The following is a 19,892-nucleotide window of genomic DNA, read 5'->3' as shown; positions in this document are numbered from 1 at the left end:
AATTGTCTGGAATACAGCATGCAACTCACTAATGCCTGATACACAGCAAGTGTTGCATTAATGCATGGTGTGTGCCTAGCTTATAGTAGGCATCACACTGTTTTCTGCCTGGTAATCCTTAGTTACACAGTTGCTGTTCAGTCTTGTCTGGCTTTTTGCGACCCCATGGACTGCAGCAAGCTACACAGTAGACACTACATGAAAAGCTGGTCCATGCCTGGTATACAGTAGGTACTGCATAAATGGCTGGTAAATGCCTAGTATACAGCGGGTACTCCATTAATGCTCGCTCCATATCTGGCATATTAGCAGGCTCTGTATTAATGCTAAGCCCAAGCCTGGTATACGGGAGGCGTTCCATTAGTGCTTGTTCCAAGAACTGATGAGAGGAAGTTTTGTTTCCGGTCAGGCAATGCCAGGGCGCCCCGGGAGGCCGTGAGGGCTGGTATCCGAGAGTGGGGTCTGGGTCGCTCAGCCCTGCGACCGAAGCAATGGGTCGGAGCCCCCCGCTCCCGGGCACAGCTGGCCGCCGGTCGGAGCGGGGCCGAGCGGAGCCGAGCGCAGATGATCCGGCCAGCCGAGTCGGCCAAGCCGAGTCCTCCACATTCCCAGAATCCCGGGCGGCCCCGCCCAGCTCCCGGGTGCGCGTCCCCCTTCCCACGTCGGCGCAACCTAACCCGCGGGCGCGCCCGCCTCGCCCCGCCTCTCCCCGCCCGCGTGACGCCCCGCCCAGCCCGACCGCTAGTCCCACCTCCGCGGCGGGCGCGCGGGCCGCCGCCCACTCCCATTGGCCGCACCGGCCGCCCGTCGGCGCTGTCCGCTGGCGGGTTAGGTTGTGAGGCGCTGTCGCTCGGTCGCGGCGGCTGCGGTTGGCGGCGGCGGCGGCGGCGGCAGTGGCGGTGGCGGCGCGGGTGGAAGGGCGCCCGGGCGGGACCAGCGGCCGAAGGGGACCGGCGCTCGGAGGCGGCCGAGGCGGACCGCCGGCCCGGGGGCCGAGCGCCGAGGGCCGGGCGGGCGCGGCCGGGGCGGCTCGGGACCAGGGCCGGGCCGGCCGGGGGGCGGCGGCGGGGGCGGCCGGCGAGCGGCCGGGGCCGGGACGATGACTCTGGAGTCCATGATGGCGTGTTGCCTGAGCGATGAGGTGAAGGAGTCCAAGCGGATCAACGCCGAGATCGAGAAGCAGCTGCGGCGGGACAAGCGCGACGCCCGGCGTGAGCTCAAGCTGCTGCTGCTCGGTGAGTGGGGCCGGGGCCTGCGGGGTCCCGGCCGGCTATGCGCGTGCAGGCGGGCGGGCGGGGCGGCCCTGCGTGCTGTCTAGGGCGGGGTCGACCCCCGCTGGGTCAGCGCCTACCCACCTGTGCTGTCCTCTGCAGGGCCCGGGTCTGGGGTCGGCCCCTACCTGCCTGTGCTGTCCGCTGCGGGCCCAGGTCTGGGGTCAGCGCCCACCCACCTGTGCTTTCTGCTGCGGGCCCGGGTCTGGGGTCATCGCCTGGCCACCTGTGCTGTCCGCTGCGATCCCGGATCTGGGGTCAGTGCCTATTCACCTGTGCTGTCTGCTATGGGCCGGGTCTGGGGTCAGCGCCTACCCACCTGTGCTTTCTGCTGCGGGTCCGGGCCTGGCGTCAGCGCCTACCCACCTGTGTTGTCTGCTGCAGGGCCCGAGTCTGGGGTCAGACCCTGCTTACCTGTGCTGTCTGTCTCTGGGCCACCCCATCCTTGTCACATGTGCTGTCTAGTTGAGCCCCTGACGTCAGAGGGTCCTGCCTCTGCCTCTCGTGTCCACATCAACGCCCTGGACCCTCGGAGTGTCCCCGTGCCAGCGCTGCCCATGGCAGGTCCCCAGTCCCTGCAGGGCCAGCCCCTGCCTCAGCTGCCCAGCTGGGGTCCCTTGGGCCCTTTGGGATCAGTTTTGTCTTGGCTGTCCACCCCCAATCTCTGCAGGGACAGCTTCTGCTTCCAGGTCCGGCCCCCAGAACCCTCGAGGGTCTGCCCTCTGCCCCTTCTCGTGAGACCAGCCCCCTCCCTGCACTGGGCTGGCCCCTGTCCCTACCCTGCCAGGTGTGCCCCTTGGCTGACCCTAGCATCTGTTTGGGACCAGACCTTTGGGCTGTAATCCATCAGACGCACCCTTGCTTCCTGGGATCCCTTCTCGACTCTTCCCACCAGGTGGAGCCCTGTTCCCTGCACACAGGGCCTGTCCCCCCTCCACACACACACACACCACCATCCCCTCCCCCTTTCTCTCAGGTGGGTTCCCACCTCCCTTCCCTCTGCCGGGAAGACCTGTATCCCTTCCTTTCCCAGTGGAGTATAGCCCGTGGGGGAGAAGACAGCCTTTCCTCTCTTCTTGGGGCTGGGGTGGGTGGAGCCCTGAAGGAACCTGGGCAGCTTTTCAGAACTGGCCGACTCCTTGACCCCTCTCCTTAGTCCTAGTGGGAGCCTAGGTCCTCCTCCCCATCCTGAGGGAGACTCCTCTCCCAGTCTCCGTCTCCCCACGGCTCACCTGTTGCAGGGAGCCGGTCGGCCTGGCGGTTGGCACAGTGTTGTCACCCCAAATAAGGGCTGTTGGAGGACTTACCTCCGCAGTCAAGGGTAAGAAGTGGCACCTGTGAGGACAGCATGGTGCCAGCTGGCTTTTGTCAGTAGGGCTAGACTTTATTCAGAGGTTTGGAAGTTACGGCACATTAATGTTACCAGGCAGAGGGCCTTACTTGGGGGCTGCGTGAGCTTCCGCCTGCCCTGGGCGCACCCATGCTCTGAACTGACCTGGGGTTCCAGGATGTGGGTTGGCGGCCTATACTCCTGCACCCTCGCTGGGCTTGGGCCAAGGAGCCTGGCAGCGGATCAGAGTGTGTCCAGGGTCAGGACGGGGTGTCTGCACCCGCCCAGGAAGCTGTTAAGTCCTAGGCACGGGGGCAGATAGGAAGATGAGTGCTTGCAGGTCCGAGGTGAAGGTTAATGACCCCAGGAGGGCGGCTGTAAATGCGGGGCAGAAGTCCAGGGAACGTGCTGCGAGGGGTGGGGTGGGGGGTGGTGATGCTGAACAGCAGCCCCGCCCACTCGACACCAGGAGCCCCCCAGGTCCTGACAACCACAGACGTCCCTGGTTGTGGCCCCGTGTCCCCGAAGAGCAGGGTCACCCCCATTTGTGTTATTGGAATCAGCTCTGCACTGTGTCAGTACACAGAGTACAGTGTGTGTGACAGAGCCGGTGGTGATCGGTGTAGGTTGTTTTGTCATGTGTCTGGATGCTTAAAAAGTGACTGTTCTTGTTTGTATGGTCCAAAGCCACATATATGCTTGCACTCAACACTCAGTATGTCTGTGAATGTGGGTGATGATTCAGTTTGGTTTGTCTCGTTACTCCTGGCTGCATCCTTGTGGACAGTGGTCTGTGGTGGGGAACAGGTGACCCCCAGGTGGGGGGGACACTGCGAGGGTAGACCAAGGGCCCCATGGCTCAGCGTCGCTCTCCTGCTTTGCATGAGAGACCCCAAGCCCAGGTAGAAGCTTCTGGCGGGGTTCCCAGGCAGCCTGGCCAGCTTTCACTTCCTGGGACCCCTCTTGGGGCAAGTACGGAGACCCATGGAAGAGACCCCTTAGGGCAGATTTCTGCTCCTCAGAGCAGGTTTCCCTAGAGAGCTGAGGCCTGCCACGGGAAGCGCCGCTCTGGGAGCTGAGCAACAGAGCGGCTCGGGGATTTCTAAATAAAGCAGGGCGGTCAGTTCCACAGGCTTCCTGTCCGGTCGGCGGTGGTGGAAAGGCCCGGAATCCGGCCTGGGGTGTGGTGGCCCCAGCGGGAAGGGTGTGCCTGCCCCGCTTTGAGGCACGAGTGGAACGTGGCCGTGGCAGTTGGCGGTGGCCTTGCGTGTCCTCCATGGACCCTGAGAGCTGGACGCCTCTGGGGCCTCTGGGCCACCCCTTGTGGCCCTCTCTCACAACGCACCCCAGAGTGTGTTTTAGGGGCTTAAGAGCTAGGTAGGCGCCGTCCCTGGAGGTGCGGGAGCCCGGACCCATGTTCAGGACGCCTCTCCCTCTATGTCCTGTGTGCTGCGTGGGAGGGAGGGACTCTCCCTTCCCAGGGCCCCCAGACTGTCTCCAGGTTTGTCCCTGGGCCCTGACTCCTGTACACAGATGCGTCCCAGTCTCCAGGAGCCTCGGCTGAGCTGCTGAGAGCCCCGAGGAAGTGGTCCATTTGGATGTTTAACCGTAGGAGGTTTCACTTTCTGATTTTTGTGGTGGAGCCCTGCTCCCTGCAGGTCGTGGTCACTGCTGCTCCGGAGCTGGGGGCTGGGCGTTTGGAAGCGGCTGCAGTGGGGACCCCTGGCAGGAGGGAGGGGAGCCCACTTGTCCCTCTTCTGCCCCACGTGGTCTTGGGGGCAAAGTCCAGCCCTAGGTGGGTGGGTCTGGTCTGGGCTGAGCCTGGACGTGTGTGCGGAGCCCAGGGCAGTGGTGTGTCTGGTCCTCGCAGGGCTCCTCTCCTATCAGGACAGGGAGCCATGGGCCTGTTGGCCTGGTGTCCGTGGTGGGCACCATGGTGTCCGTGGCGTCTCCGTGGGCTTTGGGGGTGCCCACGTGCAGGGGTATTTTTCTGGTGGAACTCCAGCTACTCAGCACTGGGACCCCGGCCTCAGGCTTGCCGGCTGCAGGAGTTTGTGCCCCATGCCCTGGCCCCTCTGTCTCCCAGGTGGCCGCGGCCTCTCCTCTGCAGGGCACCTGGCCAGTCACTGCCAAGGTGTCCCCATTGTTCCCCTCATGACGTGCCCCCTCTAGGCGCCGCCACCCCTCAGCCAGCACAGAGCCCTGCAAACCTCTGAGACGTTTGCTGGGTGACTCTGCTCAGTTGAACACAGTTCCTCCAGGCAGGTGGAATGGGGATGACTGGGTGCCCCAACTTGGGCATCCTCGCATCTCTCCTGTGTGTGAGGCTTCCTGCTCAGAGGCCTGTTGCCAGTGCCGGTGGCCCTCTGCTCCGGGGCATGGACAGACGGTGGCTCAGGACAGCCCACAGTTCCTACCTGCCTGAGGCCTCCTGCGAGTGGGCATGGAGGGCCTCCTGCCGTAGCGCTGTCTGTTGGGGGTTAAGGCTGTGATGCCTGCGAGGTGTTTGGTGCACAGTGGTGCTTAGCCAGTGTTAGGTGCTGTCTCCTTCTTACCTGATGCTTTGTCCAAGTTCCGCTGGGAGGGGGTTTTGGTCCCTGGTGCATCCTGAGTCTCCATTTCTCTTCTGTGAAAAGACAGCGTCCCACTGATTCCAGGGCTATGGGTGGCATGGGTCAGGTGGAGTGATATGTCAGATGGGAAGCACCCTCCTCGCCCATTTCCACTCACAGTGTTGCACTGGCTGGTGTCCCGCTGCCGCTATGCAGGCCTCCCTGTCCCTCAGTGAGGTCTCTGGAGCTTGGCCCTCAGAGCCAGGTCCTGTTCTGATCCCAGCCCCCACCATAGAGGTTTGCTCATGGACCTTGATCAGGCCCAGAGCTGGAAGGTCAGAGCCCTCACGGAGGCCGAGGAGGGGGAAGTTTGAATGGGAGGTGGTCACCCCATCTCTCCTGAGCCTCAGTGGGTAGGCGGAGTGGGGGGACTCACAGCAGGTCTCCTGGCTCCTGAGAGTCAGACTTCAGGGAGGGCTCCTTTGGGACCCAGCATGTGGGGATGAGTAGGGTTGGCCCGGAGGGGTCTGGTGTCCTGCGCCTGGAGCCACCTGGACAGGACGAGGCTCTGCCGGCTTAGCAGCCACCGTGTGGAAGGCAGATAAAGGGGTGAGTCCCGAGGCCCATCCCACGTCCTCCCTCTGGCCCTTGTCTGCCTCGAACCCACTGCTGTGGTGTCTTTAAGGCCCTGCGAGTGTCCCCCTGGTGCTCCTGCATTCTCTCACTTCCCTGGGTGGCCGACACACGGACCATGGGGAGACAGACAGACATGAAGTTGGAAGCGCTGAGCCTGCTGAGGTCTGACAGTTAGCAGCCGTGTGACCTCAGTGAAGCTGCGTGACCTCTTTGTGCCTCAGCCTGCTCACCTGTCCAGTGGGAGGTGGGGTGATAGACCTACCAGTGAATGAATGAATGAATAGGCCAGTGGGGCAAGGGGAGCGTGCAGGCACTGTCCTCGACTACATATATGAGGAGTCTGCGCTTTCTTTGTCCTGGCATGCGATTGGAGTCCTTCTTTGATCTTAGACCTGTTGACACAGGATTTCTGGTTGTGTCTTCAGGAGCCCAGATATCCGGTGGTGTTCTCACCAGGGCTTCTGGGCTCCTGTGGTCCTGGGCTTCCTGGCTTCACTGCCCATGTCCAGGGGTGAGGGACGGCCAGGCAGCAGCCCTGAACCCCAGCTTCTGACACTGATATTCTCTTGCTGGATGGTGGCCACCTGCTGCACACCAGAGGCCCTGGGTGAGGTCAGCCCAGCACCTCCCTTCTGCCCTCCAGGCCCCAGCCCTGCCCCCAGCTTTCCCATATCAGAGTGGCGGCTGCGGGCTCAGACCCACTTCCTCCTAATCCGAGGTCTTAGATCTTGGCCGACCTGGCAGACAGACTGTGGCTTTCTGCCTCCCTCGTAGGACAGGCTGCTCTTCTTCCTCTTCTCCAGGCACTCTTGCCTGGGCGGCTGGTGATGCTGCTGAGCGCCCAGAGCTCTGGGCCCGCTGCATCAGGCTGACCCTGTCAGGCCCCACAGCCAGGACCTCCCTCGCCTGGGCTGACCTGTTCTTGGGGTAACCACTGGGGATGCAGAGGACCCAGGGCAGGGTCGGGGGGGTCGGGGGGCATGTGAAAGAGCCGAGACCACGGGTGGGGCCAAGTTCTTTTGGTTCATTCAGGGAAAATTTGTGTGGTGCCTTCTGTGGGCCAGGCCTGGGCTGGGGCCTGGGGTGCAGGGCTGCAGGCAGACCCCTGCTTTCAGGGAGCCGGCTTGAGCTGGTGGGATGCTGGGGGTGCTGGAGTGCTTCTTGGAAAACATGAATTGGGGTTTCTGTGCAGAGCTGGGGCAGTGTTTGGGCAGGGGGCTGCCCGATGGGTGGTCGAGTCCTCATGCAAGGTCGGGCCTGTCCTGCTGGCGGGGCCAGGGACCCACAGACGCAAGCCTGGGGTCTGAGCATGGCCAGGACAGGAGGGCTGTGGCCGTGGGTGCCCTGTGCATCCCCTGTGTGGGGGTGGGGCTGGAACGAGGCCAGCACAGGTTCTCCACGGTCTTGCTTGTGGGGCCTTGCTCTTCCCCCTGCGGGCAGCCGTTGAAGGGTTTTGAGCTGAAGGGCACAAGTGACCAGATCTTCTGGAGGGACTGACGAAGAGCTGGGGTGAGCTGGAGCTGCCTGGGACCCCTGGCCATCAGCCACAGCAGACGGGTCCAGCTGTGAGGGCCAGGCAGGCCTTGTGCCCAGAGACTTCTCTGCGCAGATAGACGTTGGGTCCTGTGCGCTGGGGCTTGGCTGTTGGCAGCACGTGGGCTGAGTTGGCCCAGGAGACGGGTGTCTGGAGGGGACACCCAGACCCTTTCCTGTCTCCCCCTCCCGGGCACAGTTGTGGCCAAGCTCAGGCCTGTGGGCTCCTGCCCCTCGCACTGCTGCCTTGCTGCGGAGGCTCCCGCAGGGGCTGGCCCCGAGCATGGCTGACACAACCCTTCACTGGTGGGGCCCTGGGGGCCTGGCCTCTATGGCCACCACCTCCCCCCGCCCTCTTGCCTTTCTCTGTTCTTCCTGGCAAAGTGACACTGCCTGGACGGGGTCACTGACCATCCCACGTCGCACTCTGTTCCCGGGGTGTCCCTTTTGCTGTGTTCCACCTGGTTTAATTGAGATGCACCCTGAGCTGTGTGGTGTAAGGGGGGACACATGAAGACTTGGCGCAGGCATTGTGACATGATCGCCAATCGAGGCCATCTCACCCTGTCACCTCACCAGTGCCTTTTGCTCCTGGCCTGGATCACGACTCTGTCTTCACAGCGGCTCCTCTGCGCTGGCAGGGTTTGGGCCACGTGCCTTGTCCAGGACCCCCGTGTCTACAGGGTTGATTGTGCTTCCAGCTTCCTTGGGGCCCATCTTGCATTTCTCCGTTGGGGCGTGTCCCGTGGGCGGTGTCTGTGTGGGGCCCTCAGCCGTCCCCGTTGTTCCCGGCCGCTCTCTGGCCTGCATTCAGGGCTCCTTAGTGGTCACTCCCTGCCCGCGGTCCCTGGCTGTGGGTGCAGGCTGTGTGCTGGTGTGTGTGACCCTTGGTGCTTGGCACCGCCCTTAGGGGGCGCTGTGGGGGCTGCCCACCCCTTTGGCGCCAGTTCTGAAGATGCTGGCTGTGTCTGCCTCGGGGGCAGCTCTCTCTGGTCTCCTGGCGCCCTCGCACTCAACGTGGCTCACTTGCTTGTCCTGCAATTGAGGGGGCTCCACACCAGGGGCCCCCCTCTCCACCTCAGCTGACCTGCGGCCTGCAGGGCTTGGGCTTGAGTGGCCACCGTCTGGTGTTTCCAGTGAGAAACCCTTCCAGACGGCCAGCAGGGCATGTGTCTTTTTACAGTAGAATTTTATCAGAACCAGTGGTTCTTACTCTGGTGATCCTGCCCCCAGAGGACCTTGGGCCCTGTCGGGGAACATCCGTGGTGGTTTCACTGAGGGTGGGGGCATCAAGAGGGTGGGGGCAAGGAGACTGCTCCACGGCCCATAGAACCTGCGATGAGCCCGATGGCAGCAGTGTTGGGAGGACCCTGGTCCAGGAGAGACAGCGCTGGACATGTACTCCTGTGTGCCACCACCTCCTGCCCATCCCCACCCTACCCTGTGCAGTGAGGGTTCGTGGATCTCTCAGGGAGGTGTGGGGTCATCCCCTCCTGCTCCAGAACTGGGGGGCCTTCGTGGGAATGGGCGACTGGCCCTGGTTGGTGTTGTGCAGAGATAGGAAGGGAAGGGGTGGAATAGGGGTAGTCACCACTTGGTGACAGAACCAGAGTTGGGTTTGTTTATTACAAACCCAAGGACCGAGGGCCTTGATGGATATCCTAGAAGGGGCGGCCACCTGAGGCTCCTGCTTTGTCCAGCTTGAGACTCGGATCTTCCCAGGGGACCTCCTGCAGTCAGCTACTCAAACACAGGTGGAGGGCCTCCTGCTGCAGGACAGCGTGGTCACTGCAGGGCGCTCAGAACCTGTCTCTTCTCCAGGAACCCCGCTGAGCAAGGAGGCGGGCAGCAGATACCTGAGAGAGACCCCCGCAGCACGGTGATAGGTCCCAGTGCAAGGGGGCTCCTGCCCCCTGCCCGTGGCACAGGTGGCTGTGAGCTCCACAGTGTGTGGGGAGCATGCAGCCCAGGCCCCCGAGTCGGGGTGGGGGGCGCAGGCCACTCAGACAGGGTGAGGAGGATGAGGCTGGGCAGGTGGGCAGGTGGGTGAGTCTGGGGATTCTGAGTCCCCAAAAGGGGGCCCTGGGCCTTCGGTCCATGGGTGAGTGGGACCTGCATTTGTTACCACGTAGGGATTGAGGCTCTTGCCTGGAGAATCCCAGGGACGGGGGAGCCTGGTGGGCTGATGTCTGTGGGGTCACACAGAGTCGGATACGACTGAAGTGACTTAGCAGCAGCAGCAGGCAGATTGAGGCGGTGCATCCTTAGGATGTAGCGTTCTCTCCTGCTGTGCAGTAAAATCACCCTGTAATTTAGTAGCTGAAAACCATAGGCAGGTTCTGAGGAGAGGGTTCGGGCATGGCCCCTCACGTGGCTGCTGTCTGTGTGGGCCCCCGCGGAGCTACCCCCAGCTCCTGAGAGAGTCCCAGAGAGACCAGGGAGCCTCTCACGTGGCTCCTGTCTGTGTGGGCCCCCGCGGAGCTACCCCCGGCCCCTGAGAGAGTCCCAGAGAGACCAGGGAGCCCAGTGCCTCCTCTGACTGTCTTGCAGTGCCAGGCTGACCTTGGTCTGGTTCTGTGGGTTGGAAAGGGGATCAGTCTCCAGCTCTGCCTGGGAGGCATCACAGAGATTCCTGGACACATTGAAATGTAAAATTGCTGTGGCTGTATTTGGGGGTGAATGAAAGTGGGGAGATGGGTTTGTTGCTTAGAGGTGACAGGGCGGCGAGGGGAGCACTGGTGCCTGTGGGGCCGGGTGGGGTGGCGCCGGCACCCCGCGCACTGGGTGAGGAGGGGGAGGACAAAGAGGCCCCCGGGGCCCCTTTCAGGGGGGTTGCAGCTGACTCTGATCCCCAGATCTCGGAGCTGGAGCCTCTTCGTGCCCCTCCCTGAGGTGCACAGATGCCAAACTCAGGCCCCGAAGGAAAGCTGTTCTGGTTGGAAGTCGTGGAAGAGGAGCAGCTAGGGATTGGTGGGACGCTGCCAGACAAGGGTGCTTGGGACCTGGGAGTGAACCTGCAGCCACCCGCAGTTAAGCAGGCGGTGGCCTGTGGGAGAGGCACTTCACTGTTCCAGCGTTTGGTTCCTCTGCTGCGGCCGGAGTTGAATTCAGACCCCAGTCGCTGCAGGTGCAGCTGCCACCCCCCTCCTGTCCCTGCCCACATTGTCGTCCTGACCTCCTTGGAGGCTCAGCTCCCTGGCTCCCGTGTAGACGTGGGTGTGCAGGGGAGGACGCCTGATTCTAGGGGCAGCAGCGGGCCGGGCCAGGCGTGTCCCCGCCTCGCCTCCACTTGGGTGGGGCTCCCCATGGGCGGGCACAGGGAACACAGGGCTGGGGTCTCACTGGGCCATTTGCAGGCACGGGCGAGAGCGGGAAGAGCACGTTCATCAAGCAGATGCGCATCATCCACGGGGCGGGCTACTCAGAGGAGGACAAGCGGGGCTTCACCAAACTGGTGTACCAGAACATCTTCACCGCCATGCAGGCCATGATCCGCGCCATGGAAACCCTGAAGATCCTCTACAAGTACGAGCAGAACAAGGTGAGGCCGGGGGCCACTGCACATCCTGCCGCAGTTCACAGCCTGTCCTGCAGGCCTTCCACTTGCTGAATCGGGCCCTCTGGGACCCCAGAGAGTGGCACTTCCTCTTACTTTCTTTTGTAACAGCTTTGTTGAGAACATTTACGTATGAAGTTACCCACTTAAAGTGTGCATTTCACTCATTTTTAACGTATTCATGGTGTGGTGCAACCATCATCTCTAATTCCAAAACATTCTTACCATACCAGAAAGACACCATGTCCCCATCAGCAGTCACCCCCCCATCCTCCTGCCCCAGCCCTTGACAACCAGGAACCCACTCTCCGTGTCTGTGGATTGACCTGTTCTGGACGTTTCCCATCGGTGGAATCACACCCTGTGTATCGTTGTGTGAATGCTTTTCTCACTGAGCATCATGTTCTCAGGGTCCGTCCACATGGTAGTGAGTGTCAGGGCTTCTCTTTGTGGCTGAGTCATGCTCTGTGTGTGGAGGGACCACAGTTGTTTATTCATCAGCCGTCGAGGGACATGAGCTCTTGCGGACATGCCACTAGGACATTCGTGAGCAAGTTTCTGTTGGTGTGTGCATCCTTGTTCTCCTGGGTGTGTCCCCAGCAGTGGAGTGTGCAGTCCAGGGTCCCTGTTGGTCTGCACTCTGGAGCAGCTGCCCACCTGCTGTCCAAGTGGTGTTCTCCTAGTTGTGCATCACAGTGGGCTCTTGCTGGCCACCTCCCTTGGCTTTCCTTTTGTGGATCTGTTTTCAGGGGCTCCTCATTCACCCCCAGGAGTTGCCCAGGCTGACAGTGGCACCAGAGTCCACATATGTCTTATAGGGTTTATTTACATTAATCCCTTCACTTTGAGGCTTCAGACAGCTAGTTCACCAGATATTGGCATCTTCCTGCCTTGACTGCTGTCATCAGGGGCCCTAGAAGCCCAGTGATGGGTTGGGGGCCTGGCTGGCCTGGCTGTGGGCCAAGTGTGGGGATCTGCTGGAGGCTCTTGCCCTCTGATTTGTAAGATCGCTTCCACTTGAGGCCCCTCCAAGTCCACCTTTGATCATGAAATTCAGCAGAGTCTGGAACAGGGATCAGCGGATAGAGGCCTGTCTCTGTAAATGGCAGCTTTCTCTGCACAGGCCATGCCTACTCGCTTACCTGTCAGCCATGGCAGGGACAGTGTGGCTGTAGGAACAGACCTCTGGTCCCTGATCTCCGTGCATCCAGGGTCAGGCAGGTTTTCTGGGGCTGGAATTGCTTCTCCAAGCCCAGGCTGAGAAGTGGGAGGGGCTGAAGGACATGGCTGTAGGGGGATCTGGAGGCTGGGTACCACAACTGGTAGGGCAAGGGTTTGGGTTCCAGAGCCCAGGCTGGGGCCTCCTCACTCCCTGTTTGGAGTCTACCCCACTGTGTCTCCTCCCCAGCCACTCAACTGAGTGTGACTGGACCACCCTGAGCACAGGGCTGGGGGGGCGGCTCTCCTGACCGCCTTCTGCCCCATGTTGTGTGTGCACACCAGTGTGTACATGTGTGTGTGGTGTACACGTGTGGCTCTCTGGGCAGCGGTTCTTGAGGAGCGGGTCTCCAAGCCCTGTGCTCCAGGGTCTGTGTGGAGGCTCCATCCTAGAGGCGTGAGTCATCGGGCCACTTTGATGAACCCAGCCTCCCGTCTGTGGTGGGTGGCTCTGGCCCCCAGCCCCGTCCCAGCTGCACACAGAGTACCTAGCCCTTCAGAGACCTTGAGGGTTTCCAGAGCCCTGTGCCTGGAAACGGGGCAGATTCTTCCCAGGTCAGAGCAGCTCTCTGTCCTTGGTTTCCTCTCCTGTGACCTGGGAACGTGGGAGCTCTGTGGTGTTTGTTCCTCCGTCCTGTTCAGAGCCTACTGTCCCCTCTTTTGGGGCACCTGGGCACTGAGGCATGTGGCATTCCTGCTCCTGGGAGCTGCTTCTGTCCTGAGTTTTGCTTTGGGGACCTGGCCCTGGGGAGCGGTCACTGCCTGTCACTTTGCTCTGCTTTGTGTTCACGGGAAATGGAAGTCGATGGTTCTGAGTTGGTCACTGGCGCTGTGTGTTGCCCCTGCTTACCCCTCCCCCTGCAGGCCAACGCTCTCCTGATCCGGGAGGTGGACGTGGAGAAGGTGACGACCTTCGAGCACCGGTACGTGAGCGCCATCAAGACCCTGTGGAACGACCCCGGCATCCAGGAGTGCTATGACCGCCGGCGCGAGTACCAGCTCTCGGACTCCGCCAAGTAGTGAGTGGGGCTGGGGCGTGCTGGGGGCCAGGGAGGGGGTGTGGGTGGGGGGTGTGAGTCCCAGCTCTTGGACCTCACCAGGCAGTGAGTGGGGCCGGGGCATGCTGACGGCCAGAGAGGGGGTGTGGGGGTGTTGGGGGGTTGGTGAGTCCCAGCTCTCGGACCTCACCAGGTAGTGAGTGGGACCAGGGCATGCTGGGGGCCGGGGAGGAGGGGTGGGGGTGTAGATGGCATGGGGGTTTGAGTCCCAGCTCTCGGACCTCACCAGGTAGTGAGTTGGGCTAGGGCAGTGCCTGGGGCCAGGGGAGGGGAGTGGACAAGGTGCTGGGTGACGCCGTCTGCGCACTGCTCTTCAGCTGGGATGTGGACGATTCACCCAGGGAGGCGGGCATCTGCGAGGGTTTTTGTTGTCTCTGCCCCTTTTGCTGTGTAGCTAAAACTGTTCCAAAGGAATAGGTCTGGCTTTGAAAAGCTACCCCTCCAGCCCACAGTCTCTCTTGGAACCCCTGCTCCATCCCCAGCCCTGATAGCTGGCCCCCAGAGCCGATGGGGCTCTATCCCACGCCTTCCCTGCAGCCTCATTTTGTCCCTGTCCATTCTTGTCCCAGGTACTTGGGCTACTTCAGCCCCTCCCAGTCACTCAGAGGCCCAGGGCAGTGGGGAGGGACCCCAGGGGTGGTGGGAGGCCCCTCACTGCCGGCCTGAGCCCACCCCCCCCTGCTGTGTTGTAGCTACCTGACGGACGTGGACCGCATTGCCACCTCAGGCTACCTGCCCACCCAGCAGGACGTGCTGCGGGTGCGCGTGCCCACCACGGGCATCATCGAGTACCCCTTCGACCTGGAAAACATCATCTTCAGGTGCCCGGGCCCCGGGGGGTACCAGCAAGGGGTTGTTATCTGGGGCTGTCCCCAGGTTTCCCAGGGAGCCAGGGCCTCATGGCGTTCAGGAGCTGCACGGAGGTGGCCTGGGGAGCATGACTTCAGATAGAGGAAGATGCGGGTCCCTGCAGGTGGGTGGGGGGTCTGGAATCCGGGCCAGAGCAGGGGTGCTCTGGGCAGCGTAGCGACCTGAAGGCCCCTCAGCAACCCTGTCCTGCAGGCTGTGCAGCCAGAGTGGGCTCAGGGCTGTCCCTGAGGACAGGCCCTGCCACTCCATGAGATCATAGCTTGTCCAGAGCTGCCAAGCGGCAAAGCCAAGTGTGTCTCCTGGGACGGCCATAAGATGGGCACATGATGACCACAGATGGGCAACTTAAACCGTAGAAGTGCGTCTTCTCCCGGCTCTGCAGACCAGCTGTCTGGGGTCCAGGTGGCAGCAGGGCTGGGACCCCCGAGGGCCTGGGCATCATCTGTCCCATCCCTGCTGGCTCTGGTGGCGCTGGCTGCCCGCGGCATTCCCTGGCTCACAGCCGCATCACTCTGTCTCCCTGTCGTCGTCATGTGGCTCCTCCCGTGTCTGTGCCCACATTTCCCTCTTACGGTGACACCACCAGTCCCTGGGTTCAGGGCCTTGCTCTGGGGTAACTGTGTCCTAACCGGCGATGCCTGCAGGGACCCCACTCCCAGATGAGGCTGTACAACTGTAATCATGGCCCAGGCTCCGGGTGGGGGGCTCTGCTCTGGCTGCGAGCCCTCCCTCCCCGCCCCCGCCTCACAGGGTCCCCTCTGCTGGGCGAGCCCACCCCAGGTGGGGGCCCAGAGACAGATGCTGGCAGATGCTGCCCTGCGCCTGGAAGTGCCAGCCGACTAGGTCAGGTTAGCCTTGAGGTGCCCTCTGGCTGGAGAGCCAACTCTGCCCCCTGGGACCCTACTGCTCAGGTAAAGGCTCCTGGGACAGGGAGAGAGCCTGGGGGCCCCCTGCCTGCCCCCCTCACCCTTTTTCACCCATCAGAGCCCCTGATGATTCCCTCAGGCCCTCAGAAGTTATAGGCATCACCCTACCCATGCCTGAGGGTACATTTTCTGGTGAGAGTTCAGCATTTTTGTCTCTTTCAGATTCTTGATAGAGTATGGGATGGCAGAGGTCCGCAGGGCACAGATGGGGCCTGTCTGAGCCTCCTCCCAAACCCCACATCCCAGGTGTCCCTCACGCCGCCTCATTTTGGCCCCCACCCCGCAGCTGCTGTGCCCTTTGTCTGGAGCTGCCCCCCGGCCCTTCCCCACCTTCTCAGGCCGCTATCCTTCTCACTGTCCACTTTAAAAGTAGTGTTCCTCATCATAGAAAACTTAGGAAACTCAAAAGTAGGAAGAGAGACCTGTCAGCAGTCACAGCATGCCCCCGTCCCCTTGCCCCGCCTCAACGCTCGCCTTCGCCCTGCCCCGCTGGTGTCAGTGTCCCGGAGCCTCCGCAGAGAAGCAGCAGGCTGGCTCTTGCTGTGGCTGGGAATTCCAGTGCTTGATGTCTCTGCTGCCTGTGACAGATGACTGAGGGGCGGGCTCCGATGCCATCGGGGTCCTCGTGGCCCTGGCTGATGCAGCCATCCTGAGGGAGGCAGGGTTTGCTGCGGGGTGCAGTGTCTTCCGCAACCCAGTACTGAGCCTGTGTGCCCCGCTGTGCAGGATGGTGGATGTTGGGGGCCAGAGGTCTGAGCGGAGGAAGTGGATTCACTGCTTTGAGAACGTGACGTCCATCATGTTCCTTGTGGCCCTTAGTGAGTACGACCAAGTGCTGGTGGAGTCGGACAATGAGGTGAGGCCCGCACTGAGCCTGGTGATGGGGGCCACAGGCCCTTTTGGGGGGCCTGATGCCAACCTACCACCCTCCCTGCAGAACCGCATGGAGGAGAGCAAGGCGCTGTTCCGGACCATCGTCACCTACCCCTGGTTCCAGAACTCATCCGTCATCCTCTTCCTCAACAAGAAGGATCTGCTGGAGGACAAGATCCTCCACTCCCACCTGGTGGACTACTTCCCGGAGTTCGACGGTGAGGCACCACGCCGGCCATCCCTCACCCTCTCTGGGCCTAGGTGTCCTGGTCTGTAGCGCAGGGAGGGTGCTTCCAGAGGCCATGGGGAGGCCGCAGCACAGTTAGTGTGGCTAAGCTTCACGGGTGCCTCCTGGGACCCTGGAGGGTGGGAGACCTTGGTATCCCCCAGGAGAGTGTCGTCTGTGGGAGGGGTGCCCTGCGGTCACCGCTCGCTGGTGTGCCCCTCCCTCCCTAGGCCTGGGCACTGGGAGGTGGGGGGCACTGGAGATGCAGGTGAACCCAGGACCATCCCCATCTCCCACCTGGAGATCCCTGGAGGTCTGGGGAGTGGGCAGGGCTCTACCACTCCCACCTTGGCCAGTGGTGGGGAAGGAAGGAGCGTCACCGATGTTCCAGGACATGTCCCCCGAGATGCTCCCTATGGAGCCAGGAGGCCGGGCAGGGCCAGAAGTGTGGGCTCCGGGCTGGGGTGGGCGGTGGGTGAGCACAGGAGGCTCTGGGGGGTGGGGGTGGGGGTGGGGTGGGGGCCAGGGATGTAGCTGGAGTTGCGTTATTGACACATGCCTCAGTGTGGGGTGTGCTGTGGGCTGAATCCACAGAGGTGAGGCAGGAGTGAGGGAGGTGGGGAGAGGAGGCAGGTGGAGATGAGTGAGGGGTTAGGTGAGGTGGGGCTGACCCCAGGCCAGGACAGGGACCTCTTCCCAGAGCCTCCCCCACCGCGGCTCACCCTGCCCCGCCCCGCCCCTACCAGGCCCCCAGCGGGATGCGCAGGCCGCCCGGGAGTTCATCCTGAAGATGTTCGTGGACCTAAACCCCGACAGTGACAAGATCATCTACTCTCACTTCACCTGCGCCACCGACACAGAGAACATCCGTTTTGTCTTCGCCGCTGTCAAGGACACCATCCTGCAGCTCAACCTGAAGGAGTACAACCTGGTGTGACCGGGACTCCGCCAGCTGCCCGCCGGTCGCCAGCCGCCCCACGAGTCGGGGTTTCATATTTTTAAACAAATGGTTTTTATTTCACAGTTATCAGGGGACGTACACCTCTCTTCCTACACACCTCGTGCACCTTCTCGTCTTTGTCAGTGGCAGAGGCCGCCTTTTTCTGGCCTTGACTTGTGGCTTGCTTTTTTCTAAAAAAAAAAAAAACAAAAGGAAAAATAAAAAAAAAAAAGAGAGAACCCACAGCAGACAGGCAGAAAGGAGACCCGGCACCAGCGGCGCCGGGTCACAGGACACAGCCGGTTTCCCCTTGATCTCGGAGCCGCGGAGACGCAGTGGCTGGGCTTCTCTTTCTTCCCGTGTTAAGTTATTGACACCCTCACCACAGTCGCTGTATTTCTGCGCTGGACTCCAAGAAGTGGGGGTGGGTGGCGCCCCCCGCTGCCCGCCCTGGGAAGTGCCTAACCTTTTTTTTTTTTTTTTTTTTTGAGGAAACAAAACTGCAGCCCAGGGCCTCTGGCAGTCCTGCCTTTGGTGGGAGCCCGGGGGTGGGAGCCCAGGTGCGTCAGGTTCTCTGGGCAGGATTGGGGGGAGGGGGCCTTCCAGCACCTGTGTTCCCCCTGGGAGTGCTCCTGGGCTCCAACACCAACCCCGACACCGAGGGGCCCACAGGGACCCAGAGTGGCTCTATTTTGTTGTATTTTGTAGCCATTTCGGGAACAGTGGGTGTGCAGTGGGGACTTTTTCAGAATCTTCTCAGGTCTGTCCCCGGGAGGCAGAGAGAGAGGGAGGGTCAGCCTGGCAGGTCCATGGCCGTTGGGGCGGTGCCCACCGCCCTGCACGTTGCCCAGAACCGAGACCTCGGGCTTGTGGCAGCCGGAGGTGGGCCCTCAGCCTGGTCACGGCCACGGCCACGGCCAGGCACAGAGGCATCTCCCAGAGGGCCTGTTTCTGGGGGAAGGCATGGACCAAGGGCTGCGGTGATTGGTTTTGTGTGCTTGGCTTCTTGCACCAAGGTGCGGAGAGTGGCCCACCGGTGGGGCTCACACCTGCCCAGCGCACCTGAGCACTGGGGCGGCCTTGGATCCCTGCAGAGAAATGATGGGAGAAGGCAAACCAGCTCCACCCCTACCACTGCAGCCCACCCCCACCCCTGCATTCCTGAACGGCGGACCCCGGGTGGGGCGGGGGGCACACTTCCTGGCCTGTTCTCCCCTAGCGTCTTCACCGGAACGGCCCTCTTTTGTGCCATGTGTCCACGTGTGGGGTTTGTACCCTAACCCTGATGTGTACCTGGGGGACTGGTGGTGCGGCTGGCGGTGGGCTCCCGCGGTCCCACATCACACAGGGAACTGGATCAGGCTCTCAAGGGGGAGGTGGGGTGGGCGACGTGCACCCAGAGTATTAACTTCCCGAGAGGTCAGCGTGCCAATATCCCAGGGCAGGCCCGGCCCCGCAGTGCCAAACCTCCCCGTCCGGCCCGCTGGGACCCCGCCAACTTGGCCCCACTTTGGCGCCGGGAGAATGGGGTGGCAGGGTTCAGGCCCTCCTTGCCCCCAGTGTGAACTTCACCTCGGCGGCGCATCCCTGAGTGCCAGCTCCCACCCCCACCATGTCACATCACCCAGCAGAACTGCCCTCCGAGTGCCAACGCCCCAGCGGCGTGAGGAGCCCTGCGGCCGGCGGGGGCGACCTCGCCTGCTTGTATATTAAACAATCCTGATTTCAGACAATTTAAACCTTAATCTATTTAAAAAAGAATATTATATAAAGATGCTGTTTTTAAACCTTTTGTCATTTGAAATGCATGTATCTTCCGTGCGGGCTGAGGGGCGGGTGGTCAGCTCAGTGCCGGCCTTGCGGGGCTGCTGGAGCCACCCATGTCCAGGCAGTGCGTCCGCACTGGGGCCCTGACCCCTTAATCCAGAGAGAGCTGGTGGAAATTGACTTTTCATACCTTTCTCCTGAAATGAATTCTGTTTTAAATTGGAATAAATTTTGTTCCTAAACACGTGGCCCCCCTCTGGCTTATTTCCTGTTGCTGGCTGAGGGCGGGGGCAGCAGAGGAGCCCTGAGGTCCCCAGGGTGTCACCGGATCCCATGCGGCTGGGAGGAGTCTTGTCGCCTTCAGGTTGGGGTCTCAGCTCAGGGGAACCACAGCCTGGCTGCCTGGGGTGTGCCTCCTTCCCTGGGCCCAGCTGGCCATTCACTGTCACGGATGCTCTTGGAAATATGTGCTCCTCCCCTAACCCAGTTGTGTAAACCAAGATGTTGGACCAGTAATCTTCCTATCTCTCAGTCTTTTTTTGCTTTAAAAATTAAAAAAATACATATACTGTGGTAAATACACATACAACTTACCATCTTTACAATTTTTTAAATCAGATTTTATTTGTGTTCCAGTGGGTCATTAGCAATAGGTCTTGTTATGAGGTCAGGTCGTGCATGCATGCCCAGTGTGTTGACTCTGCAACCCCACAGACTGTAGCCCGCCAGGCTCCTCTGTCCATGGGATTTTCCAGGCAAGAATACTGGAGTGGGTTGCCATTTCCGCCTCTAGGGGATCTTCCTGACCCAGGGATTGAAACTGCATCTCCTGTATTGGCAGGCAGATTCTTCACTACCAAGCTACCTGGTAAGCCCCTCTTCACCACGTTTAAATGTACAATTCAGTGACATTGGTTTCATTCACAATGTTGTGCAACCACCAGCACTAACGGTCACTTTAAACAGAAAGTCCGTCCCTGTTAAGCAGTAACTCCCCACCTCTTCCCCAGCCCCAGGCCCCCCACCACCACATTTTCTACGGAGTCTATCTATAGGAATCTGTTAGTGGAATCAGACTTTGTCCTTCTGTGTATAGCTTCCCTCATTGAACATCATGTCCTCCAGGTTCATTCATG

General features: G+C 61.3%; 1 protein-coding gene across 1 annotated transcript; it reads left to right on the top strand.

Annotated features, from left to right (window-relative positions):
- The first annotated feature begins 809 nt into the window (after nt 1–809).
- On the top strand, nt 810–18,998 carry GNA11 (G protein subunit alpha 11). The gene is made up of 7 exons (XM_070465008.1): nt 810–1,235; nt 10,679–10,863; nt 12,961–13,115; nt 13,847–13,975; nt 15,677–15,806; nt 15,888–16,041; nt 16,796–18,998. Exons 1-7 carry the CDS (start codon nt 1,100–1,102, stop codon nt 16,984–16,986), a joined length of 1,080 nt encoding a protein of 359 aa, XP_070321109.1. The 5' UTR covers nt 810–1,099; the 3' UTR covers nt 16,987–18,998.
- The last annotated feature ends 894 nt before the right edge of the window (nt 18,999–19,892 follow it).

The sequence above is a fragment of the Odocoileus virginianus genome, chromosome 3 (genome assembly GCF_023699985.2).
Source record: "Odocoileus virginianus isolate 20LAN1187 ecotype Illinois chromosome 3, Ovbor_1.2, whole genome shotgun sequence".
In the NCBI taxonomy this organism is placed as follows: Eukaryota; Metazoa; Chordata; class Mammalia; order Artiodactyla; family Cervidae; genus Odocoileus; species Odocoileus virginianus.
This window is presented reverse-complemented; position numbering and strand designations above follow the sequence as displayed.

Excerpts from the sequence above, each read along its gene's own strand:
- GNA11 (XM_070465008.1), top strand. The coding sequence starts at position 1,100 with ATGACTCTGGAGTCCATGATGGCGTGTTGCCTGAGCGATGAGGTGAAG. Across the intron at positions 13,976-15,676 it reads CTGGAAAACATCATCTTCAG|GATGGTGGATGTTGGGGGCC; the intron begins GTGCCCGGGCCC and ends CCCGCTGTGCAG. Across the intron at positions 16,042-16,795 it reads CTACTTCCCGGAGTTCGACG|GCCCCCAGCGGGATGCGCAG; the intron begins GTGAGGCACCAC and ends CGCCCCTACCAG.